Here is a 22,758-nt window from a genome sequence, read left to right as displayed (position 1 = left end):
ACTGTGTCTGCTATTAGGTACAGTAACAAATAGCAAAGCTCAGTGCAACAGCTCAACTCCCAGCTCTGGAGACTGTTTTGTGCTGGCTCCTGAGAACTGAATGAAGCAGCCATGGGCCAAAAGCTGGCGCAGTAGTTCTCTTAAAAACTGCTTGTGTCTAGTCTGTCCAGAAAACCCAAATCATTGACTTTCACAATAACATGACCTGCTCCAGTGGCCGTGGAAAGTCAGACTGGCAGCTGTGGCCGTGCTTGGAATCTGATTACAGCCTCCAAAGAGCTGTGAAGGGGAAGGGAGTGCAGCAGAAGTCTAGATGCTCCTTTTGGGAGGAGCTGGAGTGAAACATTGGTTTCCTTGGCGTTCTTGTGCGGTAAAAATCTTGTCAGGGTAAAAACCTGCTGTAGAGCCAACTGTCCTTTCCTTTGCATCCTGTCAAAGAACGAGTGCCAGTTTCAGCACTGGTTGACGTCATGTCTCAGGCAACCTGCAAGCTCAGCAGCTTGTGAAGAAGTGCACACAATCACCTGTATAACATTAAGTGCCGTAGTAATATTTCCCTACTTCATGCTCCTCCTTGGAGGGACCCACCTGTAGCTTCCCTGCCTCCTGCTTTGCTTTAGGGAGGTGTGGATGTTGTGAAGGACATTGTGCATAATGGCAGTGGAAAACTTGCAGTCTCCTAATTCATTATGTGACGGTAGGTCGGACTATCCTGCATCAAATTGTTGCTGATTGGACCTATTTATAAATGCTTGAGATCAAAACAGTTTATACAGAGCAGCCTTCTGTTAATTGATATTCTTATAGCATATAGTAGTTCTGGCCTAGAAATGGGTGAGTGATGTTCTGGTACAAAGGGTAGCATAGTACTCTGCTCCTCCTTTGCCCTGGGGTTTATCATTTCTGGGCTCACGCTGGATTTGGGGCAGCAGCTCATTACAGAGCTGTACTGGGTGACCTTGAGATTCTCATTCCTGAGCTGCTGCTGATGTGCTTGATTCCAAAAGAATGGGTGATGCTGACCGTGCGATTGAAAGCACTCCCTGTGTGCTGGCTGCCAGCAGAGAGGAGACTGAGCTGCCATCACGGGTCACTTGGAGGTGGTGGTGACCCTGGGTGACACTTGCAGAAAGGAACTGCACGCTCACAGTTTGTGTTACATGTTGTCTTGAAACTTCTAACAGCAGTACTTAACAGTGTGTCTGAATTTACACTTGAGCCTGTTTTGGTGAGTCCTGTCTGCTTCTCTCATCGCCACCTCATTTCCCTTCATTAACAGAACCTCCCCGATCACTTGTCACTGTAGCATAGCTTATGAGCTCCCCTTCTGACACAGCAGCATGAAGACAGCTTAATAATCAGCGGTCGGTGTGGTTAAATGCAGTAGCTGTGGCAGCTCTACAAAGAGTAGGTAATCCTTCCTATGTGGTGCTAAGGGCTGACTGACGGTCCCTGCTTTGCTCTTTTGGTGCAGGTTCTGGCATGACTGAGTTGGATGGGCTGATTGGCGCTGAAGAAAAAGTGATTAACAGCAAGAAGAAAGTGGATGAAAATGTGGTGAGCCCTCCACCTTTATTTTATAAGGCAAAGCCTGCTTCGGGCACTAATTAATAGCAGTGGCTTGTTTTCATTCCTCCTTCCTGCTAACAGAATGCCAGTGTATTCACTGTCCATATGGTGTGGGGGAGTCAGTTTTCTGACTATTGTAGGCTCTTAATACTGATTAGCATGAGAAGGGTGGGAGGATGAGGGAAGGAGAGAGATCTGGATCTTTGGCAGTCTGAGCAGGTGAAGTGTCTGATTTAGTAATTGCTTTCCCAGAGAGAGACCCTTTGATATACCTTTGTTTTAGCAAGGTAGCTTTATGTCTGAGTACGCTGAAATGCTGTTGTATTCCACCTGCTTTCCCACACACTTTGCATGGCAAGGTAGGCCTCACCTCATCAAAGTGGGTGATCCAATAGGCGTAGCTCTATCTGCAGCATAACAAATTCACTGGGTCATGGTGACAGCTGCCTCCAGCAGTTGCCTGGCTTGGAAAAGTTGGTTTTTAGAAGCTTTCTTTCAGAATTGTCCTATAGCCACATGTTAGATCTTAAGTGACAGAAGTGCTGTGCGCAAGACATTTTAATTCAGGCCTTCACTTTGAGGCAGTCTAGACTTCCAAATGGTTGCAGTGATTTTCTCGGTTGGATCTAAAAGTTGGAGGTGATCCCACGCTTTGGAGAGCAGGGTAGAATGGTAGGTGGTTCTGGGCCCTTGCAAATATTCATCAGAAGTCTCTTGTCTGGCTTCGTGTTCCTTCTCCCACCTGTTTATTACAGCTCCTTTCATAAAATGCTTTTGTGACTGTTTTCAGGTGATTGATGAAACCCTCGATGTGAAGGAGATGATTTTCAATGCGGAGCGTGTTGGTGGGCTGGTGGATGAGCCGGTATGTACAGGGTTACAGAGTCCAGTGATTGCTGACCTCCTAACGCTGCATTTTGGTTCCTTCACATTACCAAGTTCCAGGGGTTCCATGTGTTGACAGTGCTCTGGGAAGTCATGCAGATCATAATGCAGTATGGCACTTCTGCATAAAGATAACAGGGAAAACATTAGATGCTAACTCGACTCTTTTGTTGCAGAAGTGCTTTGTGGGACATGAAGCACCGTGGGTCAGTGCTTGTCCGGAATGCCTAAATGGGGAAACAGTTTTGTGTTCGTTGTCCTTTTGACAGAAGGGGATTAAATATTTACACTGCCATGTATCATGTCTTGATACCACAGCTGGTTGAAGACCTTATCGGTGGCCTCCTTTTAGGTTTGCAGTTAGCATTGCAGCTCTCGCATCGCTCCTTTTATGCCTGATCCATCACTGTCCTCCTTGCAGGATAATGACAACTCGCTTCGTGATGACTTCAGTTTCAGCAGCAGTGCCCTCATTGGTCTGTTGGTGATTGCTGTTGCCATAGCTACTGTGATAGTCATCAGCTTGGTGATGCTGAGGAAGAGGCAGTATGGAACCATCAGCCATGGAATTGTGGAGGTGAGAAACCACTCCATAACTGAGGATGAAAATAGTCTGCATTGAATCACATGCTGTGTGTAGGGGGTGAAGATGGCAGTAGGTGCCATCAGCTGCTCTGCTCTTGGCTGGATGGGGTTTCACTCTGCCCATGCTGCCATCTTTGTCATTTATATATTAGCATGCAGGTAGCACTTGTCAGCGTGCCATGCTGGGCCCTGTCACATCACTGTTGTATTCACTTATTACAAGGAATTCAATTAGACATCCCTGTCTGGCTCAGGATAGGATTTAACAGTAAATGAGCTTTTGAGGTGATATCTTTAGCAGGGGAGTCAGTCAGTCAATCCATAGTAATTTGTCCTCCCAACTAATATAGCAACTATTAGGAGTGTGAGCAGCAGAACACGGAGAAGCAGTTTTTTCATAATCCTTCAGTTCCCAGTATTCACATTGCTAATGGCAACTTAATGGAGTCTGGAGAAAGCTGCTCTTCCCCTTTGCTCGACTGATGAGAGAAGCGTAATGTCAAGTGTAATTCTCACTGTAATGAGAGAGATGGGTCCCAGGTTTGTCATGTTAGATAACTTACTGGAAACCTGGGTGTGCAGGAAGCATTAACACCTGACTGAGGAGTTCTGTTAAGCAAATCATTTTAGTAGTTTTCCTTCCTTTCTGTTTCCTGCTTAGCACGGTATTTATTCAGCCTTCTGTGTTAACTGTCTTGCTGTGAAGTGAGGCCTTTTGAGCGCTTCCTTTAACCAGAGATCATCCTTTCCTTCCCAAGGTTGACCCAATGCTTACCCCAGAAGAGCGGCATCTGAGCAAGATGCAAAACCATGGCTATGAGAACCCCACTTACAAATACCTGGAGCAGATGCAGATATAAAAGAGATGAAGATACAGCAGCCCTGATCAGGAAAGGAGCAGGGCAGAAGGGCCAAAGTGGTCCAGCGTTTTGGATCAACTACTGACCAACCGTTGCTTCAAGAGGACTTCATCTTACATTCAGAACTCCTGGATCATTAAGACTATAATTACTACTGTAGAGTTGCAATTTCCATTCTTTTAAATGGGTGAAGAAATGATAATATAACAATATGATATATAAATCTCCTTAAATGGGAAAAATGGATCTATTGCAGATATTTGACTGAGATGTAGTTTTCTTTTTCTTTTTTTTTTTTTTAAATAATCTGAAAACCACCAGTTCTGTTGTACTGTTGTCTGATACAAGCTCTATATATATAAAATGGGAAACGTTGATTTTTATTTCTGATAGACCACCTGTATATTGAGGGTCGTTTGTACCAGCCCGCCTTGTAAAAAGGAGACAGTTGTGGCTCTTCATTCTGGCTTTTATATATAAAGCAGTATTTTTTTTTTTTCTTTATTTTTTTTTTCTTTATTTTTCTTTCTTTCAGTGAATTTTGCTGGGAGTTGCAAAGAGATTAATTTAGGGATAGGAACTGTGAGGGCATAAACAAAGAAGGCATTTGGAACGGTAACGAACAAAAATCCTCATGATGAGGGAAAGAAAAAGGAAAGAAAAGAAAAATCCCATCCTCATACACCAGTGATGTGCACCCTGCTGCTTAGCAGCCTGGGCTCTAGGAATCAAGGCTCCCTGGAGGCAAGGAGTTAAAAGGCTTCTAGCATCTCTGTTTATAGTTACTCTAGTGGAATGTTAGAACATGGTTTGTGCATACTGGGGTCTGCACATTCCCCTTTCAGATTCAGTTCTGCTTTAGAGTTGGAAGTTCCTGGTATTGAATTTAAATCCTCTGTTCTCAACCAGTTTCCTTCAGTACTCACCTGGCATTAACAGCCCCTTTTGCTACTACTTTCTAATTTTCCCCAGCTCTCCTGCCTCACCAACATGGTAAGTAGTTAAAGAGGAGCAGTGTTTGGAGCCTTCGCATCTCTTCCAGTGATGTTGGGCTGTAGGAACGGCTTTGGGTCCTTCCCAGAACGACAAATCACTGCAAGTCAGCACCTTGTGAGCTGATGAACGCGGGGGGAGGAGAGAGGGATAAGTTGGGAAAGGGATTCTGCCTGCTTTAAGGGAAATTGAATGCAAGGCCCCAAGAAGAACAGAAGGGGTTTCGTTCTGCTCACCATCTTGTCTTTGTAATGCTTGTATAGTTGGTGTTAATGCTCACGGCTTTTTTAAATCTGGAGGTTCTGGTAACCTGTGGTGTATTTTTTCTATTTCTCCTGTGACTTTACTTTCTTTCCCCTTCCATGTCTCTTCCCACTATGCACAGATTTACCTGCAAACTCCTTAGTGTGGTCTGTGGGGAATGTACAAAGTTTAAACACATCAATAAACACTTTAACTTCCAGGTTGTCTCTTAACTCTTTATTCACGGGTTTACCTCCCACTTTATCCTTAACCTGAGGAAACCTTTTCCTCCCCTCCTTGTCCGCCTCTCCTTCACTTCCCATCTTTGACACTGATTGACTTCTCTGCCTTGCCCTGAGCCTTCTGTGGTCCTTCCAGATCCTGCTGGCCATTGCAGAGAGTCAGGGGAAAGGAAGACTTCCCTTTGGTTGAGCAGAATCTACTTGGTTAGAGGTTCCCAATGGATTTGAACAGAGGGGAGAGGAGGCAGGAGGGCACAAGATCATCGCGTGTTCTGCTTCTCCTTAAAATGGCCTCCTGAGTTCCACTGGAGCTCCCATATTCTGGCTGAATTATTCAGACTGCAGGAATGAACAGATGCTGCCCTAGAAAACGCCGTCTGTTGGCTTGTCACAGCTACTTGGGAAGGAGTTCTGATTTTTAGCTGTAAATTTCATTTAAATGATGCTGCAGCAATTCTCTAATTCAAAGTTGTTCCTTGGACTGTGCCCTCAGGTTGGATGACCGAGAAAGAAATGAATTACAGAGTCAATTCTAGAATTGAATTTGAGGATTGGATTTTGCCTTTGATAAATTCTATTGGTCTCCCTGTAGTGGCAATGCTGGGTCCTGGCCTGAAGCAGTGATGGAGCACCTGGTGGGAAGGCAGGGCAGCCCAGGGGAGCTCAGGAGCATGTAATGTACTGAGTGATGGAAGGGCTGGAGCCAGGATGGAGCCCTTTGTGACTGCAGCATTAGAAAAGGAAGGAGCTGAGAAACGTGTGCTTGAATATCTCTGCTATAAAGGTGTTTGCTGTACGTGGTGTGTCTTTAGGAGCTGGGAACACAGAGCAGGGGAGGAAGCGTGGGATGACTCCGTCTCTCTGCTCATTAATAATTGCTCTTCTGAGGTTGTGCAGTGGGATAATGTACATGGAAACCATTCTGTGCCCAACAGTAGGTGGATGCAGCGTGGGCAGATTTATTTTGCCAACCTCCTTTATTGTTACAGCAGTGGTGGTTTAGCACAGAGCATCGATGCTGCTGGCAGCAAACTGCAGCTCTCAAGGTTAGTGCAGAGGCTGAGGTTGGTGTCAGCAATCAGGAGCTTCTTTCTGTCTGGGTGGCTCCAGAGCAGTTGTAACTCATTTGGCATCTGCACTCTATTGAGATGGCAGAGGCTTCAGTGCATGCACAGCAAAGGGTCAAACAGAGAAAGCAGATGAGCTGGGAGACAGCCTGTTTTTATAGGGTATAATAACTCCTTGTTGGCAAGCAGAACGACAAAGAGCAAGGCAGGGAAATGGAGTGCAAGGGGTGCTTAGTGCTGAAGTCAGGTATTTTGGAATGTGTGAAAGTAGTTGAGCCTGAAAGAAATGTCTGTGGCTGGAGATGAGCATTGATCCCAGTGGTAGGTGGGCTGGCGATGCACACTGATAGCTCTGAGGCCCACATCCCCCTGCCCACACAGCAGCTCTGCTGTGATTTCTCCCTGTTAGAAGTTGCTTGAGCCCCATTGGGACCCCGTGCCAATCAGCTGGTCATGAGCCTTAGCACAGCGCGGGATGGAGCCCAGCTGTAAGAGCTGCAGTGCGTGAAGTCAGGACATCCTTAACCCTTGCAGAGCCTGAGCTGACTGCTCAAGCTCCCCCAGTGGTCCCATATGAGCCAGCAGCATTGCTGTTACCCAGCACCCCCTCAGCTGCACTCACCCCAGATTTAAGGATTTATTTCCCCCAGTGTTTCTCAGAGAAGCCCCCAGCACCACTCAATACTCCATTCACTCCCAAACAGCCCAGCAGCCAGACAGTGCTTCCAACCTCAAGGCATCACAGTGAGGAGATCCATACAAAGGTTTGTTATAGCACTTTACTGGGGACTGTGTACACCCTGTGCATGCAAAGCTTTGTACAAAACCCCCCTGCTAAATGCACAGCGAGCAGCAGACACCAGGAGCTGCTTCAGGGGGCAGTTTGCATCCCTCCTGCTGGGTTCTGAGTGGGCCCAACCAGCCCCACCAGGCAGAGCCTGCCAGCAAAACCAGTCCTGAGGAAATGGCAAACTCCTCGCTGTCCGAGGGGGCCGAGAGCACACAGGATCAGCTCAGCTTTAGGGTGCCACCTCCTGCTTCTGCTGCTTCCAGTTTAACAAAGCAGAACTCAGAAGTTCATCTCAAGAGCCCCAGAGCAGCAGGAAGGAGCCGCCACCACCCACATCAGCCTCACTTCTCCTCCGTGCCACCCTCAGGCAGCAGTGCCCCACCAGAGCCCTTCTTGCGCAGGCACAGACCGCAGTCCAACTCCACATCGATGTCCCCAAATCGCAGCTGGCAGGACTCATTGCAGCTGTAGGGAGGGATAGGAACGCAGCTCAGGATGCAGGCAGCAGAGCTGTTGGCTCCCCCCAGCCCATCAGGAAGGATGCTGAGCACCCCGGTGGTACCCAGCCCTCCCCATCCCTTCCAGCAGCCCCTGTTTGGAGGTGCCCACATACCAGCGTGATGCGGCCGCGTTGGCTGCCAGGGTGAAGAGAGCTCCTGCGTAGTGCCAGCAGAAGCACATGGTGAGGAATGAGAAGTTGCTGCTGTCAGTCTGGTCCCAGCCCGGTCCTCCCCAAGGAGGGGACAGCACAAACCCGATCTGCTCATAGACAGAGGTGTTAGGCAGAAGCATCAGGCTTTAGTAGACTGATGATCTTAAAGGTCCCTTCCAACCTAAGCCATTCTATGGTTGTTCATTGCTTTTCCTTCTGTTTTGATCCCTTTGCTGCTGCAGCTTGCCATGAGATAGAGACAAAACACCCAGCACTCTGCCCTCAGTGTGCTCATCAGCCGAACTGGTGAGGATGTGGGATGCTCATCTTGGGGAGGGATCCAAACATTACTTGAAATGCTGAGAGGAATGAATTTAACCTCATAATAAGAAGGGAAACTCATGAGTGTGCTTTCCCACCCTTACGGCCACAGCATCCCTGCCCTACCTAAGGCAAAGCCCACAGCTCAGAGGGGAGCACTGGGTTCCCACTGACCTGCCAGAGCCAGGAGCCCTGCAAAAGAAATGTGCTGGTCCTGAGGCACTCCAGGATGATGTGATCTCGGATGAACACCTCCAGGAGGACACAGAGGGCTCCAGCAAAGATAGCAAAGGCCATGAGGGAGTGGAGGTGCTGGTCCAGTGCAGCATCACCATAGTCATGGAAGCAGAAGAGCAAACCTGACAAAAATGAACACTGCGTTAGGATTTGTTTCATGTATGAAAAACAAAGAATAATCTGAATAGCCCTCCTCCAGCCCCCCATTCACCTTCCATGAACAGAGCCACGGACAGCGAGAGCCGATCTAAACCCAAAGGCAGTTTGAGGGGTGAGTGAGAGACCACGTCCACGATGCCAGAGAGGAGGAAGAAGAGGTACATGGTGGTGTAGTGCCAATGCGTGAGGTCTGTCCAGCTGTGTGTCTTGGGGCTGTACAGCATCAGGTGGGGACCAGAGGGGACAAACTGCTCCACCAGGATCCCTATGGAGAGGACAGAAAGGTCACGTTTTCCTTTTACATGGAGGAAAGGGCAAACTTGGAAATGTTTCTTTGAGATGGGGAATTCACAGCGATATCTACCCAGCAATATTGATAGGGATGTCACCAAGTCCTCCCACACAGCAACAGCTGTGTCCCACTGTGACAGCCCTCACTGTGCTGGTAGGTGATGGGACAGGGACTCCTCAGCCCTTACCTGCCAGGGCAAAGAAAGCTTTGATTGCCCCTTCAAAGACTTCCACACGCTGCAGCCCATAGCTTGGCTGGTTCTCAGCATTGGTTTTCCTCCTGAGATACTTCAGGGGGTATCGCACCGACCACCAGAGACCAAAGATGAGGAAGAAGGTGCCCCGGAGGGCACAGCCAAGGAAACTCGTCGGCATTGGGATCAATCCTGGTGTCTGTAGGGACAAACAGTCTCAGGTTACCCCTAGAGCTTGCTAGAGACTGCAGCATCCACTGCCAACAGGGACTGCCAGAGATATGGTGCCTAAAGGAGCAGCTGGCACCATGTGTACCTCCGTATCTACACCTCAGTCTTCTCAGCTTCCTCGTGACAAAACAAACGATGTGAACACCTAAGAAAATGTGGCAGCTCCATGCTTTGAGGTCCCATAACAATGCTTCTGCTCATAAAAAGCAGCATGGCAATTATTTCCTCGGAACATAAGCTCCTTCCCAACTAAATAATGGCTGGGTGTGAATCCAGCTGGAGCACCCAGCAGCCAAAGCCTCACAGTGAGCCATGGCAACATGGGGCCCAGAAGAGCTTTATGTTTATTGCACACAACCTCTGTGCCACACAAGACCTCTCTCCTATATATACTCCTGTATACAGGAGTGCCCTGTATGCATCTCCCACCTGAGGAGCCCTCGCTCCTATTGCAGCCTTTCAGCTCTTTCACCTATGGGCTTTGTGTGGAAGAAAGCATTACTCATCTGCAGAAAAGCTGCCACACCAACTTGCATCAGGGGCCCCTTGCATCACAAATACATCGTGTTTATAAATACCAAAGGAAATGGCAGAGGCTGGATGAACAACTCCAGCACGTTCTCCGAGTCCTCCCACACGAGAAAGTAATTAGCACTGTGAAATAAGGGGAGGATGTGGCGTGGCAAGTGCCTCGGGTGTGGGTGAGCTCTGCAAGGCAACCCCAACCAGGTTGGGGCTGCAGTGCTGGGACAGCCTGTGGATTCCAGAGCATCAGCATCCATCACCTGGGATGGGTGATCTGGGGAAGGCTTGGGACTCTTTGAGCCACACTAAGGTTTCCTCGTGGCAAGGAAATGAGTCAATGGCTGTTAAGGTTGATGAGAGCCACCTGGTCCCAGCAATTGGCTCAGGTTCTCTGCTGTAGTTCAGCTGTAGGTGGATGGTGCCCCAGGAGGGACTGTGTCTCTGCTGATTACAGCCTGGACACCCATCCAGGGCACTTATCTTCCTTACACACACATCCACCTGCTGAACTGACTAAGAACAAATGCTCTTAAATCACATTTGAGTGGTGCACGATTGCATGATAGATAACCAAATGTTACCATTGTCCTATAGGGATGCTAACTGCAATGACAGCAGCCTGAAGCTGAAGTCAGGAGTGTACCTGGCTCAGGACACAGCCACAGCATTAGCATCCCATGCCTCGATGGAGGAGAAGAGCAGAGACCTTCTGGCACCCAAGTATCCAAATGGCAACCCAGAGGATTATCTTTCCTGCAGCAAAGATTCCCCATCCCAACCCTTTGATCAAGCAGAGGCTTGAATTCATCCCTCTCAGAGAAAGGAAAATATATATATATATATATATATATAGCAACAACAAAAACTTATTTTAAGGCACAGCCACTATTTCTTAGAGAAACCAGACACGTTTCCAAGCAACAAACCACTCACAGCTCACACATTCGAGGTGCAGCACGTCCCAATAAGGCCAGAGCCAGCCCAGCACCCAAACCCACACTCCTACACAAGCTGGTGAGGCTCCAGGCGAGTCGCAGCCCCAGAGTGCAGAGCTGGGCTATTTATTTTCCCTGCAAGCTACAGTGTCTGTCAGAGGATGTGAAATATGGCTGCAGTCAGGAGTTGTTACCTGCGCTGTCCTTCTCTCCCTGCAGCAGCCATACGGAGCTGCCTGCTCTCCTTATGGCACATAAGGATGCTGACTGCCCACTGTGGGCAGGACTGCAGCTCTGCCCAGCTGCAGGGCTCTCCCTTTGAGCTCCATCACAACACCTGGGGCAGCACTCAGCATCCTCTGTGCTGAACTATAGGCTCTGGAGAGCCTTCCCCAAACACCCCTCATCTACCTCTGCTATGTGGGCACTTCTCTCTTAAGCAGAAAGAGGAACCACCTCTCCCTTCTCCTCCTACAAATCCTCTCCCACAACCCCAGAACCTGAGAGCCCCCCATAGAAGCCCTAAAGTTGCAGAGCAGCATATACCAGCACCCCAGGTATATACCTATACCAGCAGCACCCCAGCACCCATCACAGAGGTGGACTCCCCACAGCCCTTCCCAAGCTCCAGGAGCCACATCCATGCCATTAATAGCAGCTTGGCTTCAATTTATAGGCAAAGAGAAGATTTTACCTGCAGCTTCTGCCTGTCCTTCTCCCTCTCCAGACGCGTTGTTACTCAGAAGGGGCAGATAAAGGCACAGGTGAGGCGGGGAGGTGGCCCTCGGACAGGATGTTTGGAGCTGGGCTCCCCGCAGGCCGGCTTGCAGCACTGACTCAGCCGTGGTTTCACAATAGGGGACACCTGGATCCGCCAGGAGCAAGGAGCATCCCACAGTTTGCCACTAAATCATGAAGAGCAGCCAAATCCCCTTCCCATGGTGACCATGTGTGTTCAGTTATGATGTTATTTTTTGGACGTCTGGGGTTATACAGGGGCTGTGCAGTATGAAAGGTGCCTGTGGGCAGCAGTTTGGGGTCAGGGCTCCCAAACTAGAGCTGAGCCCTTGTGAGCTACATCTCCAGCTCACAGCAGCCAAGAGGGGGAGAGGGAAAGGATGGTCCCACTGCCCCCAAAGCAGACTCTGCAGCACACAGCAGCCTGGCTTTGCTCCTTGTTCTTGTCTGACACTCAGTGCTGCCCAGTGTTAAACATTTGCAGACACAAACCATACCAACATGCAAATCAATCCCTGCACATCCAGCCTTCTCACCTCACCAGCTGCATGGATGAGCAATGAATGAAGTGCCTGGAGGCAAACAGACGCTGTGACCCCACAGCAGCCCCATCTCCTTTCAAATCACTGAGTTCCTGGTGCAAAAGCAATGAGCCCTGCCCAAGGAGCAGATATAGGCAACAAAAAGCACTCGGTGCGGTCGCAACCCAGTATTTCTCTGGGTCACAATACATGTGGATACACATCATAGGGTCCCATGCAATCCCCATATCCCCCATTTAGGCTGCAGGATAAGCAGTGCCCAATGCTCAGCTATGTCAAGAGCTGCACACATAAGCCAGTACCCAAGGGAAGCCCTAAGGCTGGAATAGCAGGAGGGGAACCAACGCACGCAGCCTCCCCCAAGGCTGCTCTCCTGCACAGCCATAAAGGCCACCGAGCCATAGCCAGGAGCCCTTTTACACACGTTATCTCCATATCAGCAATAGCAAGGAGGAGGAAAGAGGAAGAACAGGCAGCAGCTGGCGTGCTGTCATGCAGTGTGGGCCTCCAGCCTTCCTGCAGTCAGCTCCAGAGAGCAGCAGCACCTTCAGCAGCCTCTGTGTAACTCAGTTCCCCTTTCTGCCTTCCTTTCCTCACCCAGCCCTCCCCAGGCTCCAGCCCTGATGTTCTCAAGCTAAATAGCGAACGGAACTCCATTGCATTTTTAATTCTTTCTTTTTTTTTTCCCTTCTTGGCTGTAACTGCAACATCCTCTCCCTGAAGGTTCATCACCGGCCTCAGTGCTAATGAAAAAATGTGATAATGTTTGCCTGCTTCCTGGGGGTGGTGGGAGGCACGATCTAATTAAAGGTTTGCCAGCAGCTCGGGCTCTGCAGATGGATGGTTGTTAGGGAAGTGCAAAGTATTATTATTATTATGACGAATGCTAAGACAGGCTTTCATAAACAGGCAACAGGGGAGGTGAAGCAGGTGGTAGAAGCATAGGCTGGCCTTGTGCTGCATCCTACGCTGTCCCTTTAGCTTTACATAAATGCAGCCATAGAGGGTGGCAGTGGCAGATCCTATCTCTGGTCAAAAGTGTGGTGGATGGGAGGACAGCAGGGTGTGGGATACTTGGTGCTCTGAGGCGATGCTCCGTGTTCTCTTGTCATGCTAAAGAAATGGGACTAGGTAGAGCACCTGCAGCTCTTCCCTGCCTTGAATGAGCAGGTTTCTTATTGTGGGAACATCAGCATCCCTGTGCTTTAACCAATGCCATCCAGGAGCACTGACAGCAAAAACCAAACTGCCCCAAACCAAGCCCAGGTAATACAGTTCTCCTAAGACCCCCCAATCCAGCTGCACCAACACTGGACCCAGCACCAAGTTTCAAGTTGCTAATGGATAATTCAATGTATGTGGCTTTGTACACTCCATAGGATCCTATAGGACAAAAGCAAGGCTGTGTTAAAAGCAATGTACCACTTAGAAGTGTTCTGGAATGTCTGTCACGTAAGAAATAAATGTGAGGATGGCTTTTGGTTGTGCCTGACTGTATAATAAACCAGCTCTGGACCCACTTATTTTGCTCTGGGCACCCAGAACTATTCACACCCTTCTTTGGGTATCTCAGCTATTTACAAACACGTTTTTCAGCTAAAACACAAGTCGTTAATTCTCCCACCAAACCTCGCTCCTCCTGTGTTGTCTGTACAGTCACAGTCTCCCCCTCTCCTCCTTTGCTGACCTTCAAACCTCGGCAAAGAACGAGCTCAAGAGCAGGAAAACAAATTAGCGAGCACCGCACCGGCAGTGCGAGGACATTTGTAGGTCCGGGAGTTAATGAGGCAGACAGAGCTATTCCAGCTGCGGAAAGGAAAAGCGTTTGGTGGGGACGAGGGGATGCCGGAGGGGGTTGGTGTGCCTGCATCCCCTCATTGGGGAGGGGGACACAGCTTGGGGATGGGGGGGGGGTGTCCAAGGTGCCTTTCGCCCGCAGCTCCGAGCAGCTCTGCCCTCGTGTGGCCGTCATTCCCAGCATCGCACCGAGCCGCTTTTGCTGCCCGTTTCCATTTGCTCTCCGCCCCTGGAACCCTCGAGGGGTGGCTCGGTGCGCAGACCATCCCTGAGTCTCGTATCGCAGCAGCGAGGAGAACTGTAAGATCTGGGGTAAGCTGACCCCAACCATAGCAGAGAGAGCATCGACCAAATGCTGCTGGTACCCTCCAGTTACAGTTCTTGGCACTTCATTGTGTGGCATTAATCAGACAGATCTGCAAAGCTGAATTGCTCTGCTGCTAAATTTCCTTTGCATTGAACCTTATTTGTGCCTCCTGAAAAGGAGCACTGTGAAACAAACCTGCTCCAAAGGCTGGGAACCCCGGGAGGCTGAGTGTCTGCTTTCCTCTCACCTGGGAAGTGATCTATGACCTGGAATTATCCGGCACAGATGGGCTGGGAACACAACATTCACCCCATTTCATCACACTTTCCCAGCTGTGGGGGATTTGCTTATGGAAATCAGGGCTGTTTGGTGGGTCCTGGTGCTCAGCTGTGCATCTCACAGGTCTCTGGGCTCCGCAGGTCTGAGAGCCACTGTTACACACTCCATAATTTATCAGACTGAAAGGATTTTTGCTTCATATTTATTCCCTCTTCAAGAATGTAAGTGAATAGAAAACTGTTTTATAAATGTCTTCAGCTCACAGCTTTGGCAATAAAATTACTGCTGTGTACAAGGAGGCTGCTGTGTTGCAAATGTGACATAATCTCACATCACTCCTTTGATTTTCCTCCTTGGGATGATGCCGTGGTGTTGGAGGATCTGACCCCAGTATGGAGCTTCCCTGCCTTGCATCATAGCAGGTTGGGCTGGTGGGGGAGTTGGGAAGGCCAAAGGATGCCATCTATCTCTATGGAGATGGGGATCCCCAAACAATCTCTTAACAGTCGATTTCTGTGCTTCATTTTGTTGCTAAAATCACTGCAATCAGTGCTTGTGTCAGAGCTGGTGTATCTGGGTACGGCAGAGAGCAGAGACCACAGTGCACGCAATAGGATTCCCAGCAGCACAAGGGCAGCCCCTCTCTGCTCTCCGCAGACATTCTGTTGGGTTTTGTTTGTGTTTTTCTTCAGGAAAGCTGATTCTTCTCCACTTTGCAGGAGGAGGTTGCTCCCTCCTCACTCATCATCCGACCCATTGAGGAATGCAGCCTGGGAGCCCATGTTATCCTTCTGCTTCCGGACCCCGAGGCTGATGTAGGGCTCTCCGCTGCCTCTCCCACACCGCTGAACGCAGCTGCAACACACAGAGCAAGACATCACTGACAGCCAAACCCCAAACGTTTGGCAAAGTGAACACACAGAGAGGGATAAACTGCTGTAGGGGTCCTAAAAATCTGGTGTTCTTATTAACAGCTCAAGGAAGGTCATCAAAATCCTTTCCCATCAACACCAGGAGTTGGGTGGTGATAGGAAAGCTTTGGTTTTTCTATTGAATTAAATGCTGACTTTTAGGTAAAAAAATAGCTCCTCCCAAGCCCAAGCCTCAGCAGTACCTGTAAGCAATGCTGTAGTTCACAGTCAGGATGACCACTGCAGCCGCCCAGTGCCAGAAGAAGCACATGGTGAGGAACATGATGTTGCTGTGGTCGCTCTCATCCCACACCGGACCTCCCCATGGCCGGAACAGCACAACGCCAACCTGGGTGGGATGAGAACTTTGTTAGCTTGGGGGAAAACCAGGGTCCTAAGACATGAGCCTGGGCTGGTTTGCAAATGGTGTTATTGCTTCCTGACCTTCTGCGATGTTCTGCAGGCAAGAGAAGCTGCTACAGGAGCTTTGAAGCTTACAGTTGTCTCTCTGCATTGCAGACTCGTAGCCCTCCAAATTTAGAGTCATAGAATCATAGAGCCATAGAACCATAGAACTGTTAAAGTTAGGCAAGACCTCTGAGATCCCCAATCCCTGCCCACATCCCTATGGTTATGGAACACCCCCAGGGACACCAGCACTCCCTGGGCAGCTGTGCAGCGCCTTTGGTGCTTCATATCCCTGGATAAGGGCTGCTCTGAGTTATCACAGCAACCCTGGGACTGAGGCAGAGAAGGAGATCTCACGTTTGTTGCTGGCAGCTGAGTTTTGGGAGCAGTTCTTTCTAATTGATCTCTTTGCATCTCCACCACCAAAGCGAGCGGGTGGCCGTGCTTTCACTCAGCCATTTGACTGCTTGGTGGGGATTGCATCCTTCCACTAAGCCACGGGGAGTGCTGCAGGGTGCATTAGACACATTAAGCAATTAAGACTCTGTTGTCAGATACTGCAGAACTCCGCTTGCTTACTGTGAGCATTCGCCTTTTCTCTTCCCCCCAGAGAAGCAATAAGCCAAAACAAACAGCCATCTCAGCCAGAGCAGCCATCAGAGATGACCTGAGATGAGTAAATTTTCACTCTGGATTATGATCTATTTATGAAGCCTCACAAGATTATTCTTTAGGGACGCCTGATTGAGATGTGATGTATGGCTCCTTTCCACATGGCTCACCCACCCCAGTGCTCTGCTCCATAGGAGGAGCCAGCCCTGACCTGCCAGAACCACGTTCCCTGGACGATGGCGATACCGGCTCTGAACATCTCCAACACGATGTTGTCCCTGAGGAAAACCTCCAACATGGTGCTGCAGGCCCCCAAAAAGATGGCGATGAGCAGCAGGGAATGGATGTGCTGATCCAACATGGGGCGGTGAAGGACGTGGTAATAAAAGAGGCAACCTGCCAAAAGATGCACCATGCTTAGGGCAGCAATAACCATAGTAACCACCACCACAGAGTAAGGAAGAACTTCATTTCCTAGTGTCTCCTTCCTGCCCTTTGTGAGCCAAGAGGTCTGAAATCCAGGCTCGCAATACACAAGACAGTCTGAAGACGTAATGATATTCACAATGTGCTGAAGCCAGAATAAGTCACTTCAATTTGCCACGTGCAATGCAAGCAGATGAGAACGATGATGCCTGCAGCACAATTAATGGCCCTCGGGGGGGACACGGGGCATGAAAACAGCTCGGTGGCTGTAAGATAGATGGGGTATCCACCAGCAATTCATCATAACAAGGAAACTCAGCCTGCTGTCACACCAGAAACCCCAAACCAGGAAAGCCAGGATGCATCAACGCCTATATTTCTCATCTTGCAGCAGGCAGTTCGTTGATAATATATCAGCCCTGCCCTGTCTTCAGGGATGTGCAGGGCGATATCTCAGTCTGCCCAACTTTGTTCTCACTGTGACTCACACAACAAGATCCCTCCCATCTCCTACTGACCTTCGACAAACACAGCCACAGACAGCATCAGGCGGTCCAGACCCCGTGGCACCATGGGGCAGACGTAGGTGAAGATGTCCACTACCCCAGAGAGGCCATAGAAGAGGTACATGGTGGTGTGCTGCCAGTTCATCAGCTTCACCCAGTCACGTTTCTCCCCGCTGTAGAGGTACAAGTGGGGCCCACTGGGGGTGAACTGTTCTGCCAGCATCCCTGCATGGGCATACAAGGTCATGGCATATATTGCAACAATGGTTGATGCTGCTGGTTGCTGTGGGTGCTTTCTGAAGGCAACAGGCACCGACTTGGGTCAGGACTGGCTGCCTTAATGGTGGCTCAGCTTTGGGAAGGGATGCGAGATTTGGTCTCTCAACACCAGATGAGCATCAAGGAAATGCATCCTTCCCCATCTGGACCAGTTTCTCAGGAGTGAGGACTCCACAATGGTCATTACTACAGGATGGGAAGCTGCCAGCATCACCAAACCAACATAGCCCTTACCTATAAGAGCAAAGGTGATTTTAACTCCTCCTTCAATGGCATCCAAGCGCTGGAAGCAGTAATTCTTTTGGGACTTCTTGCTTGCTTTCTGGCTGAGGTACCTCAGTGGGTATTTCACTGACCACCAGAGCCCAAAGATCAGGAAGAAACTGCCTGGAAGTGCATGGCCCTTGAAGCTCGCCATGCTGACAAGGTCCTCTGAATAGAAGGCAAAGAAAAAAAACCTACCATTACACAACTCACATTGGAGAACAGGGAGGTCTGCTGCAAGGAAGCATCACTGGGGTTGTTCAGCTCATACAGAAGGATTTGAACAGCCACAGGAGTGCAGTGCTACGGACAAAAATGTTTTACATTCCTGCAATTGCTTCAACCCAAATGCACCAAGCCAAAGTGTTTGGTGAAAAACAGCTTCAGAAACGTCCCCCAACCCAAATCAGCTGCACCAGTGCTCTCCTTGAGCATCACCAGGCAGTGAGGCTCCCAGCCAAGTGCAGCTCAGCCCTCAGTGCCAGCACAGTGCAGGGCTGCAGGAGCAGAGGGATCCGTTTCCTAGGAGAATCACAGCAATTAAAACCCAGCCGGCTCCTGCTTGCCATTTGCTGGTTTGTTTAATTAGGTGGAGAAGCGATTAGCTCTTTGATGTGGGCTCAAGCATATGTTTGGGGGCCTGCCTTGGCACGGGTACAGGTCGGCTGTGTCGGGCTGGTCAATTAGGAGATTTTAATTGATAGCAAAGGCTGTGCTGGTGATGCTGAGCAATTCCTCCTCCGTTCCATAAGGCTCTGAGATGCACCAACAGGAGTCAGCTCATGGCACAGGCACAGCCCATTGGTATGGTAGGGGTATATTTGGGGGCAAACTCTGCCCTATGCATGCAGCTACCTGAATGCCACAACACCTTCCACCAGGCCAGTGCTGCAGGAACCTTCACCAAACAACAGTGCAACATTTTCATGCCAAAAATAAAGGAGGAGGGAACTTATTGCTAGGGAGAAAATGCTGTGCTCGAAATCATTTTTTCCTGCTGTATTTGCAGGAAGGTTTTAGCAGCACTGTGAGGCTCTGCCTTATTTTTGGACTTAGAAGCAGAGATTTATCGACAATGGGCACATTGGATTAAATTAAACACAAAATCAAAGCAAGGCGCTGCTTACCAGCTCTGCTGGCACAGTCCAGCAGGTAAATACAATGGGCTCTTTGGTCCTTTGAAGGAGACAACCCTGCAATTAGAGGATCTACCTGTACCCTGCAACAAAGGGAGCATCGGGTCTGGGCCAAGCAAGGCTGACAATGTGTGTTGGGGTGAGCAATGAGCCACGTTGTGTACGTGCAGGGGAACCCGAGCAAAGACTGAAAGCACAGCAGAGCCCTGGGAGAGCAACATGGCAAGGCATTCCTGCAGCAAACGACGTGATTATCATGCCATAATGCCGTACTGTATGTCAAATATATAACCTCACAGACCACCTCCAGCAGTTCTGTTTCACAGCTGGTGTTCAGAGGACCCGATAGACTCCAAAGTTCACTTTTCTGTGTTAAATGCACGACCCACTTGTAGGATGAAGAAAAGCCAACAATTCTGATTTCAGCTCTGAGCAGCTCCTGTCCACCCATGCAGCTCTACAAGCAGCAAGGTGGAATAAATCCAAAAGCTGGAGCTGCAGTTGCTGTTGCTCCCACCACTTGTGACCACTGGCACAGGGCATCCCTGCAAGGCACGACTTTGCAATGCTCCCACTTGTCTGATCTGCTCGACAACACACCCGCATCCCCCTTCCTTGTAATTAATGCACTTTGTCCCGCTGCCTGTTCATTACAATGAGCTGGCTTAATGATTTACTGTTTCCTCTGCTCTCATTGCCCTCCCAGAGGAGCTGGTTTCTTTTTGTCTTAATGCTAATGCACCGGCACTGTCAGGAGGATGGTAAGGAGCCCACCAGGTTTTGCTTCCTCCTCTCACCTGCCTAGCACACCATTGCTTTCCATTCAATTCCCGGGGCCATACAGTTTGCCTTATTTCTTTACTTCTCTCTTGTTTTTGCCCAGGTTTTATCAGTGCATCAATAATGGCTCGGTCAGGGCACTGCTTCCATGTCGCCAGTTTGGAAATTACTGTCTAAAGTTCGCCATTGGAAACAGCTCACAGGCATCACCCGTGCAATTAACTCTGCCCTTCAGCCTCCACAAATCAGACAGCTCAGAGCTGCTCTCTCTCTAGGACCTGCAGTGTTGGTGTGACAGCAGCAGTCCCTGTGGGAGCGCTGACTCAGGGATGAAGAGAAATGGCTTCGCTTGCAGAAAAAGCTGAGCTGTGCCTGGATCCCAGCTGGAAATGCCTCTGGGTGCCATGCCTAGGAATAATGCGAGTGATTCAGACACTCTTGAAATGGTCCTGGCTTCCTGCTGCTGATTCTCAGAGCGCAGGAGGTTTCAGTGGGTGACTGGAGGAGCAGCCATAGAAGAGAAATAACAACACCTCCGCAGGTAGAAATACTGCAAAAGAGGCACAAATGGGAGCTTTCCTGTTTCTCATCCCCCATCTGTCCAAGCTGCTCAGAGCTGCTTCTGGTACGAGCAGCATTTCCATCACTCCTCCAGGAACCAGACCCCTAATGCATTCACATCAGCCTAAAGCCCATTCTGAGCCATTTCATCCCATTATCATTGCTTTTTTTCTTGTATTCCTGCCTGCACCCACACCAGTGGCATCGAGCTTTCATGTTATTATCTGTTAGTAATCCTTACAAGCCCAGCTGCATCTGCAGCCTTCCACCTACAGAAGATACGTAGGGGTTTTCCTCTTAGGTTGAAAACCATCATCATAAACAGAACCTGCTTTTACTCCATCAGAGGGAAGGACACGAGCCCATGGCCACAAAGCAGTGCCCATCCCCCAGCCCGGCAGAGAAAGCTGAGCGATAAAATAGTGACCCAACAACACAGTGCTGCCTTTGTCACACCTCAAGGAAAAAGCTTTGTATACCCAAATATTTAAGAAACCATTTCAGTTCTGATATACTCAAGGCACAAGCAATTATTCACCTAATGCTCCCACACCTGTGCTCCTTGCCTCATTGGGCACCTGGGGCTGCACTGCAAAACTGAAATGCTGTTAGTTTCTAGCTAGTAGGAAGGAGGAAGAAACCTTCCCAGAACAGAGCAATGCTGGGGGAAGCACCGGCCTTGGAGAAGGGCATTGAAGGACTCAGTCCCTCCCCATTTTCAGGCATGAAAAGGGGAATTTCTGGGCAATTCTGCAGAGAGAGGAGGGTGAGGGAAGGCTTTCTGCTTCAGTGCAGGTGTGTAACTTGGCTAGGAGCAGAGAAATGCCGGTGGGACAGCCCAGCAATGGGGCAGGCAGAACCCACCATGCACCCACTTTGCTCTCCGTGGAAAGCACGTCCTCCCTCACCCACCCCCCCTTACTCTGTATGGACTCAATCCAAACACCAGATTTCAGGGTCCACCACCCCAAACTCACTCAAGGACCCTTTGGACAACCAGGTGGGCTCCTTTCCCTCCCTGCTACAGAATCTATAGCGCAATCCCAAAGGCAAGGGGGTGGTCACCCACCCCATCTCATCCATCACCATCCCACCCTTACCCAACACACAGCCCCTGCCCGCAGAGCCCCACGTTACCTGCCAGCTGCTGTTGCACCTTGCCCAGGTGAGCTGTGCTCCGCCTCAAGCACCTCCCCACCCACCTGCAGCCAGGGGCTGGGCACACCAAAACCCCACACCTCAGGGCACACTGAGCAGCTTGTTCCAAGCTTTCTTCCTTCAGAACCTCCCCGAGTCAATGAGCAATGCTGGCTGGCCATGGTAAAGCTTTATGCACAGTCCTTAACCCCAAACCTTTATGTATTTACCAGATATCCTTCTCCAGATTGCTGCATCACCCACCCTGTGCAAGGAGCAAGGGGCACAGGGCATCATCCCCATCCCCCAAGTGCTGCAATAGTGAAGGGGGTCACCAAACATCTTCATTTCCTCTATTTGCTCCTTTCCCACACATCCCAGGCTGTTGATGGATGCTCCTCCAGGGACCTGCAATCATAACCCATATTTCAACTCTGAATGCAATTTTCTGACCAGACCTCCTACAAAACATAGTTTATTCTTAATAATACTTCCCACTTTCATCTCCAGCCCTGCGAGTGCTTTACAAATGTTAAATAATTAACCCCCATGACACCCCAGGGAGGGAGGTAAGCATTATTATCACCATTTGTAACAGAAGCACTGACAGAGCCTTCTGTGCTAAAACCCTGCCAGCCCTCAGCTTAACTCACTTTTATGGGGCAGCACAGATACTTACATCACCCAGAGCACACACACCTGCAGAAGGAAATTTGTAGGGAGAAAGCTGAGTTTCATTGGCTGGGTGCTTTGTACATGACTTCATGGCTCAGAGCTCTGCCTGGCTGCCCACCCCAGCATTCAAGAAAAGGGGCATTTGTTAAAACCAAAGCAACTTGCTCATGATGTTGTTTTAACAGGTGATGTCTAAATCTTTAAGTTCACACCCAAAACCCTACGCCTAAAGATGAGCAGTAAGTGGTGATGTGGAAGGCCTGGAAATGGGAATAATTCTTTCTCTATGGGGATGTTCTGCCTCTCCTGAGGAAGTGTATGGAAAGAAAGACATGGGATGTCTACAAATGTCAATGAAGCACTGAGAATGAGGGGCTGCTCCTTCGTCAATGATGGAAATCCAAGTTTCTGGGCTGGGTTTGTGATCCCACTGTCGCACAGCTGAGCTGCTCAGGCAGAGCCCTGACATTGAAACTGAAGTTTGCCCTCAGCCAAAGCTGTGCTGCCTGTTGTTGCTGTTGCTTGTCTACCAGGAAATTTACACTGTGAAATATTTGCAGAACGAAACCATGGAGCCCATGGGGTGGGGAAATAGGAAACCTCTCAGTGTGTATTTACTGC

General features: G+C 49.5%; 3 protein-coding genes across 10 annotated transcripts in view; 1 reads left to right on the top strand and 2 right to left on the bottom strand.

Annotated features, from left to right (window-relative positions):
• APLP2 (amyloid beta precursor like protein 2) overlaps positions 1-5,355 on the top strand; it is a 33,338-nt gene extending 27,983 nt beyond the window's left edge. For 3 of the 5 annotated variants that reach the window (XM_015883969.1, XM_015883967.1, XM_015883965.1), the window contains 4 exons: positions 1,475-1,557; positions 2,360-2,434; positions 2,876-3,031; positions 3,798-5,355. In XM_015883969.1, the coding sequence (XP_015739455.1) occupies positions 1,475-1,557; positions 2,360-2,434; positions 2,876-3,031; positions 3,798-3,899 (416 nt within the window). In that variant the 3' untranslated portion in view covers positions 3,900-5,355. The remainder of the gene's footprint in view (positions 1-1,474; positions 1,558-2,359; positions 2,435-2,875; positions 3,032-3,797) is intronic. The other 2 variants (XM_015883968.1, XM_015883966.1) reach the window with 1 other exon arrangement.
• Positions 5,356-7,205: 1,850 nt separating this feature from the next.
• On the bottom strand, positions 7,206-14,521 carry LOC107324303 (transmembrane protein 45B-like). 2 transcript variants are annotated; one of them, XM_015884233.2, is made up of 6 exons: positions 11,474-14,521; positions 9,083-9,287; positions 8,656-8,868; positions 8,382-8,566; positions 7,848-7,993; positions 7,206-7,699 (listed from the first exon to the last, which is right to left on the bottom strand). In XM_015884233.2, the coding sequence occupies exons 2-6, from the start codon at positions 9,267-9,269 to the stop codon at positions 7,576-7,578; spliced, it is 855 nt and encodes a 284-aa protein (XP_015739719.1). In that variant the 5' UTR covers positions 9,270-9,287; positions 11,474-14,521; the 3' UTR covers positions 7,206-7,575. The 2 variants fall into 2 exon arrangements, with proteins under 2 accessions (XP_015739719.1, XP_015739720.1); XM_015884234.2 differs by lacking the exon at positions 11,474-14,521 and having other exon boundaries at positions 9,083-11,437.
• Positions 14,522-14,628: 107 nt separating this feature from the next.
• Positions 14,629-21,870, bottom strand: TMEM45B (transmembrane protein 45B). 3 transcript variants are annotated; one of them, XM_015884230.2, is made up of 6 exons: positions 21,693-21,870; positions 17,819-18,016; positions 17,318-17,530; positions 16,585-16,769; positions 15,557-15,702; positions 14,629-15,297 (listed from the first exon to the last, which is right to left on the bottom strand). In XM_015884230.2, the coding sequence occupies exons 1-6, from the start codon at positions 21,808-21,810 to the stop codon at positions 15,180-15,182; spliced, it is 978 nt and encodes a 325-aa protein (XP_015739716.1). In that variant the 5' UTR covers positions 21,811-21,870; the 3' UTR covers positions 14,629-15,179. The 3 variants fall into 3 exon arrangements, with proteins under 3 accessions (XP_015739716.1, XP_015739718.1, XP_032304990.1); XM_015884232.2 differs by lacking the exon at positions 21,693-21,870 and adding an exon at positions 21,463-21,560; XM_032449099.1 differs by lacking the exon at positions 21,693-21,870 and adding an exon at positions 18,976-19,066.
• Positions 21,871-22,758: the final 888 nt, after the last annotated feature.

This window comes from Coturnix japonica, chromosome 24, assembly GCF_001577835.2.
Source record: "Coturnix japonica isolate 7356 chromosome 24, Coturnix japonica 2.1, whole genome shotgun sequence".
NCBI classification, from domain to species: Eukaryota; Metazoa; Chordata; class Aves; order Galliformes; family Phasianidae; genus Coturnix; species Coturnix japonica.
This window is presented reverse-complemented; position numbering and strand designations above follow the sequence as displayed.